At 37.9% G+C, this 15,379-nt stretch overlaps 2 protein-coding genes across 2 annotated transcripts in view; both read right to left on the reverse strand.

Moving 5' to 3' along the window:
• The window catches only part of LOC311267010 (class I histocompatibility antigen, F10 alpha chain-like), a 501,763-nt gene that overhangs the window by 379,497 nt on the left and 106,887 nt on the right, over positions 1-15,379 (reverse strand). The window lies entirely within an intron of this gene.
• The window catches only part of LOC311266284 (cadherin-12-like), a 96,561-nt gene that overhangs the window by 15,514 nt on the left and 65,668 nt on the right, over positions 1-15,379 (reverse strand). The window contains exons 8-12 of the mRNA XM_084368574.1: positions 14,448-14,701; positions 12,290-12,426; positions 7,104-7,225; positions 4,727-4,841; positions 1,418-1,669 (exon numbers count right to left, since the gene is read on the reverse strand). Of these exons, the coding sequence (XP_084224700.1) occupies positions 1,418-1,669; positions 4,727-4,841; positions 7,104-7,225; positions 12,290-12,426; positions 14,448-14,701 (880 nt within the window). The remainder of the gene's footprint in view (positions 1-1,417; positions 1,670-4,726; positions 4,842-7,103; positions 7,226-12,289; positions 12,427-14,447; positions 14,702-15,379) is intronic.

Raw genomic sequence — 15,379 nt, forward strand, 5'->3', positions numbered from 1 at the left:
CTACAATTTTCATAGTCATGAAAATAAAGAAAACTCTTTGAATGAGAAGGTGTGTCCAAACTTTTGGTCTGTACTGTATATTCTCACATGTGCACATCCACCTTTGTGCACTGTGCAATACAAAACTATACACATATCCACATACTTTTTGGTTTGCACGTGTTGGACAATTTTTAATGCTCATATTTGTTATTTATTGTTTGTAAATAAAAATAGCAAACTGTTCATACTTACACTGTTCATATTATAAATAAATGACAATACTATTGAAAGCTTTCAAAAAATTGCAAATGAGATGTCATTGTCCATGATATCTTCAACTGGGGACCTTGTGGACAACTTCAACTCAAAGATACAGAGTGTATTTGACAAAATTGCACCACTCAAAACTAAATATGTAAAAAAACAAAAGACTTCCTGGAGAAATGAAGTGGACATCAGATACTTAAAGAGAAAGTGTCGTCAGGCAGAGCGACAGTGGAGAAAAACAAGCTAGACAATCATTCTTTTCTAAAATCATCAATTAAAATATTAATAATAGCAAAGTGCTTTTCTCCACTGTTGACAGACTTGTTAACCCACCATCCACCATTCCTTCAGAAATGTTTTCCTCAGAAAAATGTGATCAATTTGCTTCTTTCTTTAATAACAAAATCATTACTACTAGACAAAACATTACTGCTCTAAAATCTATAACTGAACGTGCCCTTCCTCTCTCCAGGAATTCCACCTGTGTCATGTCTCACTTTAAATGTTTAAATCTGACAGAGCTTGACAATATTGTTGGTCAGCTCAGGTCCTCCACCTGCTGCCTTGCATCAAATAGCCTTTTAGATACTTATCAGTCTGGTTTTCGGCCCCACCATAGCACAGAAACGGCACTTATCAAAGTTTTAAATGATCTAGCCTACATATAAATACAGACTCCAAAAAAATCTCCATTCCTGTTCTACTTGATACCGTTGACCACAAAATCGTACTGTAAAGGCTTGACAGGTGGGTTGGCTTGTCTGGTCCAGTTCTAAATTGGTTCAGAACCTACCTTCATGATAGGCAGTTTTATGTCTCCATTGGTGAATTCAACTCCAACAAAATGAACATTACATGTGGGGTACCACAAGGGTCAATTCTTGGACCATTGCTGTTCAATCTCTTATCTGCCTTATCTGCAGTGTTTGCTTTTGTAAATGTAGCTCTTGTCCATGCACAGCATTCGGTTTTAGGTGCATGACAACCAGCGTTCAGAACCAAAAGATTGGTCACAGAATCTTACAGCAGAACCTGTTCCAGCTGAAAATTGTCATCTGTATAGCATAATGTGCTGGTTTTAGTCTTATTAACAGTGTTTTGTTTTGTTTTTTAAATCACATGTTGTAGTTACTGAAGAATGAAGATGATAGACGAAAGATTAACTTACCAATCAGCAGAGCGACACATAGCAGAATAGCCATCAGAGCTCCAGTGCTAAGGCCCACAGGCAGAAAGATGGCCTCAGCTGAGCAGGTGAGTAGTGAGCCTCCAGCCTCGCATGAACACACTCGGATAGTGAGGGTGGTTGTGCTGCTCTGGGCAGGGTAACCACTGTCTTCAACCACAACCGGAAGTACATAAACATCCTGCACCCGCTGCTGAAAGCCAGATCGTCGAGTCACAATGCCAGCTGTGTTGTCTGGAAACCAACAGAGGATGATGTTACATCACTGTCCCAGACAGTAATTATTTCCACTACCTCAATGCTGTCCCACCAACATCTGAGATATCTGATCAACTCTTTAAGAATATACCAACAATTCACAAGAAGCTGAACATACTGTCAAAGCTAGAGTTGGCCTTTCCACTTACAAACGTTAGCAGTATTCTATATTTATTTCTGATCGTCAAAAAATCCCATGTGAAGATCAAAACCACCAATGTGGACACAGACAGGGTAGTATGCTCTCATGGCACAGAAGAAATAGATAAACTAGAATATTTACATTTTTAAACAGATGGCCTTAAACAGATTTGCAGAAAAATCATGTTACATTGTTTCTGTAGAGCCCCTGGGGGTAGAACTGTACCACATTTTACAGACTCATGCAATGTGTCTACAACATTCCCAGATTTGTTCCTAATCAGATTAAACATTGAAGAGTTATGGACTGTCAAGTGCATCAAGCCACGCCCTCAAATGTTTGATGACCCCTTTATGGACAAGCGGTAAGTGATATCAAAAAATGGATGGATATGTTTTGTTTCACCTCATCTAGATATGGTATGTACTTTATGCAATCTATTCATTGTTGGTTTAGCTCTGCACATGCAATTTGCTGACAGGAACAAAATAATGGAATACAGCCTTGAACACAAACGCTACAGTAACACATACTCAAAAGGAAGACCCAGGAGTTCGACATATTTACAATTGGAGGTTAGGTCAGGAAGTGTATTCACAGTCTTCGTCAAATTAAGTTTAGTCCTTAGAATTATTGCAAAATTTAATGTTCTCACCCTTTTCCCTCATATAATAATCTGGTGTTAGGATGGATGGTAAAATGAAAAAAAAAAAATCTGATCACTTTCAACCAGTAATTCATTAGGAGACTGGCTATCAGAGTCCAAGATGATGCCATTAGTTTTACATTATAAAACACTTATGGTCTAAATTACGGAATACAAGGAAAATAATTGACATGAGAATAATTGACATTATTGAAGGTGTCCTGTTAAAAGTTTTCCAAGATGTCTCTTGTAACATGTCTCTAGGTCCATGAAGAAAAACAACTGGTACAGATCTTTGTCACTTGAAGGCAACCATACAGTATGATATTTCTGGCCGTTTGCTCAAATTACAGATACTATGAGATACACAGTGTTGTTCCAGGAAGTCCAGGAATCAAAAGAAAATGCCTTATTTTGTACTTTGGAGCAGTGGTTTATATTGAATATGATAAAATTGTACTTGTACTCCAAGTTAATTGCTGAAGCATTACATGTTGACATATCTACAATCAAGACTGACAAAAGAAACACAAGCAGCCAGATGATTAAATGAAACAAGCCTGGTTCGAGAAGCAACCCAGTCACAAGAATAGTTTTTGGCTGTGTAGGATGATGATATTGATGATCGATGACGATCGATGATTGATGGTTGATTTCTATTTTCGTGTCATGCAGAAATAGTGTCCGACCATCATGGGTTTACAAGAAACCAAAAACACAGTTGCAGCAGTCAAACAACATTTCATTTCATTACAAAATTACAAATTATTCCACAGCTTAGTCTTAAACAAAATATTATGCCTTCTCTCCAAAGCTCAAGAGAAACAAAGAGAAACTGCTACAAAAAGGTTCTCTTCCTGAAGCACAGCTCAAATTTTTCATATTCATCCAACCTAAAGATTTCAGCATAATGGAGGACATCTACATGTACATTTATGCAAACCACGTAATTGTAACGTTACATGTCTTTATGTTGCAGGTTTACATTTCATTAGGATCAGTTTTCAATTTTATGTTGTGACAATGCTGTGCTTATGTTTGTATTAGGTTTAGGCACAAAAACTACTTGGTAAGGGTTAGGAAAACATCATGTTGTAGTTAAAAAATACTTGTTTTGGTGAACACAAACACGGCTGAAAATTACCAATGTCTCGTCACAAACATGGCGAGAAATCGTAACTATGTCTTGTCAAAAATATCCAGTGGTGTCACACTTAAAAAATAACAACGTCTCAAACTGTGTCACTGGCTTGGTAGCTTTCTTGCCTGTAACTATTCCACTCTGATAGTTTCACAACATACAGTTACAGTTTTTTCACCCAGTTTTGCTTCTTTCATAGCAGCACAAAACAAAGAAGCCTGTGTAATACCTTACATATTTTATACTGAAGCAAAAAGAGGATGTGCAGCTAGAAAGCACAGGATTTAAAATGTTTCTATCTTCCAAACTACAGATGTAGACACGTGTGTGTGTGCATGTGTGTGACAGGAACAAGGTGCCTTAATGGTGTCTACCTTGTCAGGCTACATCTCCGTCCAGCTGCAAGAGAATGAATCTTTTCTGACACACACACACACACACACACACTCCAGTTGCCCTTGCTGGCTGTAGGCCTGTGTGTCTGACTCCTTTACTTCTGCATCAGATGTGATGCTGACTGTATAGGTACAAACATATAAAAATGTAACAATGCTTGTAGGTGAGGTGTTGCAGGGGGAAAACAAGAAATGTCAGGAGAAGATTTGTACAAGCTGAACATCCCACAGCAACATTCAGAGACAACAGAGGCAGACTCAGTGTTCATTCATCAGGAAAGATAATGGGTGTAAGAATGTATGTTAAATAGCAGCAATTGTGTTTTGCTTTTGTTTCAACAACAGAAACTCTTTAAGCAAATGATGCACTAAGCATCATTTAGCACCTCCAACTGGTTGGTCATGAGCGGTACTGCGTGTGCAGTATTAAGTGGAACTGTCTAGCAATGAACAATGAAACAAGCAATGAAGATAATGCTTGAAACTGAAGTTAGATAAGTTATGTTGTTTTATCCCAAACCACAATGTTTTCCTAAAACGAATCTGCAAGTGTTCAATAAAGGTCCCTTACACCTGTTGCTGGTACACTGCAAGGGTCATGTCATTTTCGGGAGTCACTGGCACTGACCTATTCAGGCATTAAAGAAGTCATAATACAATAAAATATTTCAAACTTTCTTGTTCCCTTTTAATCCTCCCTCTTACTTACTTCCAAAATCTCGAACAGTGAAGTTTCTGTTGCGAAGCTCTTTTGGGGACTTAAAGAAGAACCTCTGTCCAACAGGAGGAAGGTCTTTGTCCACAGCGCTGACTGTCTGGATCACCTGGTCATGGAGCAATCAATCAGAGAATCTGCTTAACACACCAAGTGTTTATTTAGTTAATGAGAATGTATGACCTACACTCTAAAACCTAACAACATATCATCATAAACACAAGGGCCACACACTGAAATCTGTGAGTCAACTAATTGACCAAATGCCACAGTTTGCCTACAAAGTTTCAAGGAAACTAATTGTCACAGCTAATCATTTCATTCCAGTAAAGGAGGAGCACCACACTGAGCATCTATCCCTAACCATTTTTCTTTGTAACCTTTCTATGAACACTAGTGATCACACGCCACAACAGATTTAATGGTAATGTCTATTTTCCACTATGATTCATGTGTCATCAGAATGTGCCGGTTAGCTGTCTCTGTGAGTAAGTTAAATATAAGAGTGTGTCTTATTTATACCATGAAACTGAATGAATAGTTGAACATTTTGTGAGAGTTAAATGTTCTGAATCATATCATTGTTAGCTTGTATCCTTAATAAAGCCACAGCTAGCAGCTGGACAGCTCCAACCAGCCATCAATTAGTTCTGATCGATTCTGTATTCTCTCGTGACGATGATTACGGATGATGCTTTGACATTCAGGAGACGCAGTGTGTAGAAACCATAGAAATAAACCACTATTTAGTTTATTTAAATTTTGTGTATCAGGATGATGTGATGGGGCTGTAGGCCTACCCAATGTAGGATTTTAACAGTTGAATCTAATTTGGCTGTTCAATAAATAGATTCAACAATTCATCTTTTTTCAGTTGAGCACCATACTAAACTTCTACACTGACAACTTTATCAGCCTATATCAATATGTTTTACCTGCAGCTTCAGATTCATGTTTTAATACCTTTCCTTTGTCATCGGTGTGGAAAGCATACGATTTCCACACGGTCAGAGAAAGTTCAGTTATAAAATCCCAGATGACATGGAGCGTCTCTCCCGTCACTCTGAGGCTAGGGCTGGGGCTACACATTTTGGGGCCCTAGAGAAGATTGGGACTTGGTGCCCCCAAATTGCAGCTTCTCTCATTTGTTAAAAGGCTACTGCATGCTGTCAGTTGAGTTTTCTATCTACAGTATAATTCCTTATTGAGATGTTATCCCTGAGCACTTTTGTAAGCTGCTATGTTTTATTCTGTTTTTTGTAATGTACTCCGACTGACTGCCATAGATGTGCCAGTGTTTTGTTTTCAGGATGGGGATTTTATAAATTTTTCATTTGTTTACTTTTCAGATACATTTTCATTAAACACATTGCCATCATTATAACCACATAACATTGTTGTGACTGTGGAACAAAAACACAACAATTTTTCCAAAATCGCAAATTTCATTGGAAATCCACTACATTTCCCAGGGACCCACTCAAATGACCACCTGTGGGACTCACTATATGGAAAACCTTGCAACATCACTGGGTATTGGCACAAGAACCTGCTTAGACTGCTGCTTGTAGAAGAGGAGGAACAAATGGGGACGAGGCAATGTAATGACTATAAAGAATATAGTTTTTCTCCTTTTTGTGTGATATTATAAGGACATGGTAAGCACAAGTGGGTCTTAATCCTATCTGATGATAGAGACCAAAGATCCTAATCGTCAGTGTCAGAAATACATACAAAGGATGCTGGTCAGTAAAATGGATGGAAAATGATTATGTGCGTCATAGACACATTTGTGTTCCTGCTGAATGCACACAACAAGGCATACTGATGGTAATGTGAGGTTGAAGTTGTTTGTTTGTTATGAAAAAATGTGTTTTCAGTTGAGTGTTGAGAATTCAGCTAAATAAAGCATTTAAGTTGTGCAATGGAAGTAAACAATAAATGCAACATTTGTATGAACAACATGGATTTAAGATAGTCCTACTTTATTCAGATAAATTATATTAACACATTTGAAGTAAGTGCAGATAAATGCTGCATATGAGTTCATTATTTAGACTGGATTCGTACTATTAACTTAAGTCACCAAAGTTACCACAGCTATAAATACTTGAGTTACTTGTACTCAAGTAGTTTGTAATGCTTAAATTGTTTGAGTTAATAAACGTAAATGGCTTAAGGCAATCTGTTTCCCCAAACCATTTTAGTTGAACTAACTCTCAAGGTTTTACAGTGTAGATTTCAACATCAAGTGGACAAAACATGTCAGAGCAACATTAAAATGTGTGTAGTATATGTCCCACACTGTTGTCTTACTGTAGTCTTTATGTACAATCATCATATCATTTCAAGAAGATCCAGAGCTGTTTACCTGTCCGACTCTGGAGTTTTCACAGACGAAGGTATCTGAAGGAACGGCCAGCTGAGGGGGGAACTCATTCACATCCAGCACGCTGACTGTCACAGAGACTTTGGTGGACAGGAGAGGTTTGTCTGTAAGGGTCATCATAAAGACATATTTTACTTTATTTTATTTTTACACTTTGTGGTACAGCCTAATGTGTTAATCCAACATATGACAGTCTATCAGTGTGACCTCAGCAGAAATGATGGTAACAGTGAACAGAAGGCAGAAGGACACAGACAGTCTACAATTCCAATAAAAATGCCAACAAAAGTTCATCATTATGCATTATTTTTGTTTTAAACCTCTCGAAAACTTTATTTTAGATCTTCCATATTAAATATTCATGACACAGTGTAAAGCATTAAAATTAAATCTGGAAGAAAACATCCCTTAGGTTTTATTTATTAAGCTTTCACAGTTTTATACTGAGTGAATTTGCTTCCTCAGGACTGTGTGTGTTAGCATTACCCAAGAGGTCATTCAAGACCCATTCTGCTTGTTTGTCACTGTTGACACCAGTTGGCTACTATTAAGGACACCGAAGACCCCATGGCACAGACATGCTTCTGTCTGTAGAAGCCTTCACTGTACTGGAAGTAGGTGGTCGTCAGACAGAGGTCAAGTAAGGCACAAATGTAATTCTGCTAGACAGAGTGCTGTCCTGTAGCAGGTGTTTCTTCACAGTATTAAGCGCTTCTTTAGAAGTGGCCAACCTCTACATGGAAGAAGTTGAGAACAGAACCTAGATTATCTTCACAGGAACTGTTCCTAGTCACTGGTTCAGGTATGTGGATGACACCTGGGTCAACATCAGAACAAGAAAGTGGAAGTCTTCACAGAACATATAAATGCTGTGGACAATAGCATCAAATTTATATGGGAAGATGTCAGAGGAGACAGTCTGCCCTTCTTGAACTGTGCAGTACACATTGAAGAAGACAGAAGCCTCAACATTGAGGTGTACAGAAAACCTACACACACAGAACAATACTTGCTGTTCGACTCTCATCACCCACTTGGCTGGGGGTCATCAGAACCTTAAACCATCGGGCTGAGACGGTGCCCACAAAGAATGAGGAGAAGGAGAAGGAACAGAAGCACATCAGGGGAACACTTAAAACCTGTGGCTACCCAAACTGGACCTTTGTCAAAACCTCTAAAAGATCCAGAGCAGACAGAGAGGAGGAGACGAGAAAACACAACATCGTCATTCCCTATGTCGCAGGAACATCGGAGAAACTCAGGAGGATCTTCAATAAACCATATAAATCATATCCCGGTTCACTTCAAATCTACCAACACACTGAGGCAGAAACTTGTCCATCCTAAGGACAAAACACCCAGACATAAACAGAGTAATGTAGTTTATGATGTTCAATGCATCTATGTGAAACTAGACCGACTGTCTTTGAACAGAGGAGGTGGCCTTAGACATTACTTATCACCCACCTACAATGCAGTACTGAGTTCTCTCCCCAGACAGCTAAACAACCATTCACACCTGGGCTCATGTAGCCCTAGCAGCCCACATGAAGGCTGGCTGGGTCAAAAACCCACACGTGTCCTCAAAGACTCTGTAAGGACACTCCCACACAGAGTTTAAAGGGCTGCAACTCCCCTCCAGTTAGTTAGAACTGAAGAAGCCTCTTGGATGAGAGGTGAAACGTCTTCAAGAAACTGAAACAAGTCCAGTTGCCTACGATACAGCACTTAGAATTACCATGACTTGGATGACTGAGAACCTTCAACAACACAGTAGCTCATACAATTGATTGATGAACAACAGAATGTTGTGACATTAAGCTTCATGATCAAAGAAAATTTAATATCATGGACACTACTGCCCTTACTCTCATGCTCCATCATTTCTCACTCATCCACATGACCTCCCTCTCTCTCTCTCTGAATTCAATTTGAATATCAAATGGAGTTTTATTGGCATGAAAGTTTTCAAAAACAGTTTTGCCACAGTATTTAGGTACATATACTGTATACAAATATTAGTAGAATACACAAAAACGAAACAAACTCTCTGTCTGTCTTTCTCTCTCTCTCCCTCTCTTTCTGATGCGAGTCTACATCATCATATTTAAAAAGAAAATTAATTAAATTAATATACGTTTTAATGCCTCTTTTTTAGGGGTGCTGCAGCACACTTACTTCCTCCGTCCATGGGAACTGAGTACATTTACTTGAGAACTGTACTTAATGTCCCTGTACTTTGAGTAGTTTACATTTTATGTTACTTTATACTTCTACTCCACTACATCTCAGAAAAAAATGTTATTACTGGACTACATTTATTTGCCATTTTAAAATATAGTCACTTGCAGATTAAGACAGTGAAAACTCCTGCAGAATGACCCTTTAAAATATAATACATCTTTATAAAGTAAATTAAAATTCATATATAAAGCATGTATAATTAAAAACCTTTAAAAATTAGCTAAAGAAAAAAAATACGATAAGAAAAAGATACATAGCAAAGGGTTTTTTAAAAAGCAGATGGGACAGAGCGATTTTGAAATGTTTTAGTAATTAATTTTTATGAAGTTAATGTCTTGTAGAAATGTATTATGATCCTGGGCAAGGACATTAAATTCTTGAATGAGTTGTTGAAATGACTTTAGTGTTTGTCTGTCAAATACCTGGCCAATATAAACCAGCCCCTTGTCCATCCATTTCTCTTGATGGATAAAAATCTGTTTTTATTGCAGTTTTAAAAGCTCTTGAAATTCTTAGCTTACTCTTACTCTTACTTAGCTTAGACAAAGAATGGTAGAGAACCTAATGGAACTAGACAGCAGTTCTGTCCTGTTGCAGCCCACAGCGAATCAATATATTTTTGTTATCCATGACATCATTGTGTTTAGTTGTGATGCCCAGTTATAGTTTTGCAAATTGGGTAAATTAGAAACAAAATTTTAAATCATTTTGTCCAAGGCTAAAAGTAGGTTCAGAAATAATGAACGAAAGTGACTGAAACATGAAGAGAAGACGTGGTAATACATACATACATACAGTTTCTACTGTACCCATTACTGTCAGAGGTAAAAGCTCCCACTTTTTCAGATCTAGTCTCACCTCCAAAACCAATTTTTCATTATTAGCACTAAATAGTTGGGATGTTAAGGCTGTTATTATATAAAATCTAATAAATATAATTATCCAGGTAAACCATCTGCCCCTGGTGATGTATAACCTTTCAAAGATTCTTTGGTTTTCAAAATTTCCTGTTGTGTTTTTTTTGTTTATTTGGGTTTTTTTTTTTTTTTACAGTGGGGGTCAATTATTTAATAAAAAAATAATCTTTGTTTTCATTCTTGCCCAAAGTATGTCCGCAAAATGTTGGCATTTCTTCTTGTCATACTAACTGTAGTCTGGCACAGGTGTCTGGGACTTTGAACAAGCATGTCATGGTTTAAGTTAATGTAAAATGCTATATATCATATAAGTGTAAAGAAAAAGATCGGATTTCTAATGTTTTTTCTGTTGTTTTTTTTAGGAACTTGTAGAACCACCTGAGCTTCATTAAATAAATAGTTGAACATCACAACATTATTCAGCCAGACCCCATCTGTCATCATGCTGACGCCATCCAAAGCAACAGTTTCGGCCACTAGATGGAGTCAGATACTCATCAGACATTTCCATGCGCCCCAAAGCTGTTACAAACACCTGGAAGATAATCCCCTCCAATCATCCTACCATTTAGCCAACAAAGCCTTGTGTTTCACTCTATAACTGTGACAGAGTCAACAGATGTATATTGTTGTTCAATCTAATGAGGAGGCTTGGCAGATGTGTGACTCTGCAGCCCTTTGCCTCCTCAAGAAGCTTACAGGCAGAAATCATATAGAGCATGCACAGTCTGGATTAGTTAAGCTGCTTGCTTAAATTTACTAAATTTAGTTTTCACCACGTCACTACCCACAGTCACTATACTACAGCTGCTGCTGAACTCCAACCAAAGGTGTAGAGGACTGTGAGAGACACGGACACAACTGAAATTTCCCCATAGAATTAAAATAGGTACAGTGGTTTGTCTTTATATCTTCTTCTTCTTTCTGTCACTAGTTGCAGAATGCAGAAATTGTTAAAGTGAATACACTGTTAGGTAATTCATGTTTATCCTATTTATACTACAAATCACTTTCCCTGCCCGATCAGCTGATAAAGGTCACATAACATGATCAAAAGCTTCACAACAGCTATATGGAGAGAGAATGTTTATTGTTTAAAGTGGACAGACTTCATCCGCTAATGAAGATCAGGTATGTGATGTAATGCTCAAAAGCATCAGAACAGTTAGTAAATAGATTTGGGGTGTGACTGTTTTTCAATATCCACAATTTGCTCTCGTTATGTGATCAATTACAGTGAACTTCAACTCTGCATTAGTTTTAGACTGCATTTCCACCTACGAGTACCAAAGTTTTAATATTTCTGTTGTAAACCATAAGACCTTTGTTGTATACTTTGTTGGGTATACTTACATTATCCCAAATGTTTCCGACAATGTTCAAACTCAGAGAATTCTGTAATTTTATTCAAGGTAACAGTGCATTTCATTCTGTTCATCTGTAACTTCAGGAGAGAGTCAAAAAGTCAAGTAGGTCTATTTGTGGACCCACAGTAGCTACAAGACACAACTGCTACATGGCACTACAGGCACCAAAACTTATTGGTTAGGGTTGGGGAAAGTTATCAGGGAGAACCTCCATCAACATCAGGGGGGTGTGTTGTGTAGCAAGTGAAATGTCTGCTGGAGTCAAGTCAGGCAAAGATGTGTCATGCGGCTGCAGGTTAAGATAAGATAAGATGAGATAAGATAAGATTATCCTTTATTAATCCCCAGAGGGGGAATTCAAATATTGCAGCAGCACAAAGTAGCAGGTAGAGACAACGTAGCAAGCAGAAAAAGTAAGTGCAAATACCAATTGAAATAGGATAAAGTTAAATATCCCAAAAAATAAAAATAGAAGGTGACCATAAACCTTAACCTTAAATAACCTTTAATTCATCAGTCTGCTGCTCTCTGTGAATGTCGAAGCAGATGTCACAGAAGCATCGTTGTGTCTTTGGATGAGTGCACTGGCCTCTCTATACTCTGTTCCAGATGGAGGATGCGTTTGTTGTGGGGTACTTACTGACTTTGGTTGCCACCACAGTGATATTGTGCTGAACAGCTTTCTCTCTGTCCAGATAATCATTAGTGGAAATAGTTCCTTCAACTGTGTCGATATCAAAACAGCTGTCTGACTCTGTGTGCCATTCCAACGAATACCTGCAGACACAAGAGCAGTTCACATCAGTCCAGCTGAGAGGGAAACGAGTTACAGTGGTGGGCTGGGTGCTTTGTCATCAAAGGAGCCACATTTGAAAAATGCCCTCACTCCAGCAGTGGGGCACAGCTAAGAAACCTTTGTAACAGAAGGACCACTTAAAAACAGCAGAGTATTTCTGCAGTGGCAAAGCAATTTGGTGTTTTTAGGTCCACTTTGCGACGCCAATAACAATGAAAGTACAAGTACAGCTCCATTTTATTTTCAAAACAGGGTTGTATTGTTGTACATTTCTGTCAACCATTGGAGACCACAAACATATATATATAAAAAAATATGTTGTTTGTTTGAGCCTTTCGAAATACCTACTGTACATGATCGTTCAAAAACAGGAACTAGGCTAGAATTTAAGCATTTCAGACGAAGGGTCAATAGAGGTCCTGCAGCAGTGGGCAGTATGAGAAAGTGTTTTTTTTTTTACTTGAAGCATGTAAACTCATTCAGGTAGACAAGCTGCCAAATCTTTCAGGGGGAGCAACTCTTTCGATGATGGCTAAGGTGGCTTAGGTAAATTACCTAAATCAGCTGATAATGTCATATTGCATTGTAACACATGTGCATGAGTTCATCCTCAAGACACCTTTTCATGTAAAGGCAACTACTTATTGGAGCAAACTAATAACAGTGGCACTGGACCTGATGATGCGCTATTAATAAAATTATTTACACTTTAACTGTTGGGGAGATATAAATGCAGTGCTGCCAATGTAACTAATTGATTCTCATAGACTGAATTGGGGTTTTCCGTTGTGTGTTGAGAAAAGACCTGAGCTCTTTTTTGGTATGCATTTTTAATTTCTCTTTGCTATTTGGGCTTATTGGGACCTGATAAGTATAAGAACTAAGCATCATCTTTTGACATGATGTAGTTTTTGAGAAAAATTATGTCCACATACGGGGACACTCAGCCTGAATTTCCATAAAACACAATAAAGTCACCATTGTGTAATTTCCAACCAGAACACAGCGTTGTTTTTCCTGACTGCTTTTACATGTATTCATAACACATATGAACATGTTTTTGAACATGTTTTGAACATCACAGTTATTTCTACTACTACTACTTCAAACTAGGAATGCAATTTTTTCTGTAGGAACATGTTCACACCTATTTGTGAAAGTCCCTGATTCCAGGGTGGTGCCCCATTTTAATGATTGAAAATTATTGCATTATTTTTATTTTATTTAATTTTAATAATTATTATCAATAATTATTCATTTCTAATAACCACACCTGCCCTGCCATCAATTCCCAACAACAACATACAGTAAATGCAAGCATGTGAAGTCACAAATACATCTCCTTGCTGGAGTGAATTCCACTGGCAATTCTTATATCCAAAGTATGTGTCTGAAGTCCAGCTAAGTTCTTAATAACTATAAATAACTATGCAACTATACATGTATAAACCATTTCAGATTTGTACTAGCTAGTCTTTCAGTCTGACATTTTGTAATTTGGGGAATATTGAGTTATTTGTGAAATGAATTTGCGAAATAGAAATTTAAAAGCTTTACAGTTGACATTACTGAACAGAACTTTGATGACATGTCAGCTTAAATATGTCAACTGGTCTTTGTTTAACCTCTTTTGCTCCTCACTTAAGACATTGGTTCTCAACCTGTAAGAAACACAGCTCTAAAGGGGGTCATATCACCAAGCTAACATTAGCTTTGTCAGTTTAGTTTGTGTTTGCTACAGTTGCACCTGGCAGCTCTAAGTGTAAAATATTAAGCTATTAATAACTTGTCTATGTAAGAACTACTTTGTGTTGTGTAAACTATTTCAATTAAGTGAGCTGGTGCAACTGGCTCCATAACTAGAAACGTAATACTTAATGCTAATACTAACTCTAAGTCATAGATCTAATGGAAACTATCATTAAGTTCTCTTTTGTACTTTGACAGTGGCACATGCAGCACATTACTAGTATTACTCCCACTGACTAATGGATTCATTTACCTGACAGCACTGCTGCTGGCATCCAGGTCGTAAGCCGTCACAGAGCCAATGATGGTTCCTGGAGGCGTGTCCTCGTACACATCCATAGAGTAGGAGGGCTTGGTGAAGACAGGTGGCTCATCCATGTCCAGGACATTCACCTTGACTGTTGCTGAGTCCTTGAAGGGCCCAAGATGAAGGAAACGGGGGTCCAGCTGTGCGTTTGACGCCTCAACCTTGAAGGTGTAGGACTTCTTTGTCTCATAGTCAAGAGTCTGCAGAAACAAATGAATAAAGAAATAGAGAGACAAAGAGGGATGAAATCTTAAGAGAATAAAGCTGCGCATATAAATACAACATTTTATTTTGTCCTTTTTGCCTTAATTAGATAGTGAAGAAAAATGACCATATAGACTGACTACAAAAGCATCTTATTACAACCCATATATACATTTCTTGTAAGACGGCAACTTATAATGTCGATGGTTATTACAACGGCTGCAAAGGAGGAAGTGAGGATAATTAGTATAAAGCAGGAAGAGTGAAGGAGGTCCGGGATGAACAGTTCGGGTAAACAATCACAGGACTTTCATTGAGGAGACTGTTCATGGCCACTGTGAAACCAAAAGTCAACAATGAATTATTTTTAACATATTAACATGAATGTGAATAGAACGTAACGTAACATAGGTAACTTTGTACCTGAAGGTACAGAAATACAATATGTAGTGGACCAAAAACAGGAATGTATGAAGAAACTTAATTCTTCCATAAACATGTTGATGGTTTAATCTAAAGGCTCCTTGTGCCTGTGTCACTGGACACAAGACCTGAGAACACATGCTGTGTCTCTTCGTGGGCTCTGATAGGTCTTGTCATAATCCTGAAGTAGTGAGACCAGCTGCTCCACTGAACCCACTGTACAGTGGTCATCATCTGGCTCTGTCCTAGTA

This window comes from Pagrus pagrus (assembly GCF_965226575.1).
Source record: "Pagrus pagrus genome assembly, chromosome: 12".
NCBI classification, from domain to species: Eukaryota; Metazoa; Chordata; class Actinopteri; order Spariformes; family Sparidae; genus Pagrus; species Pagrus pagrus.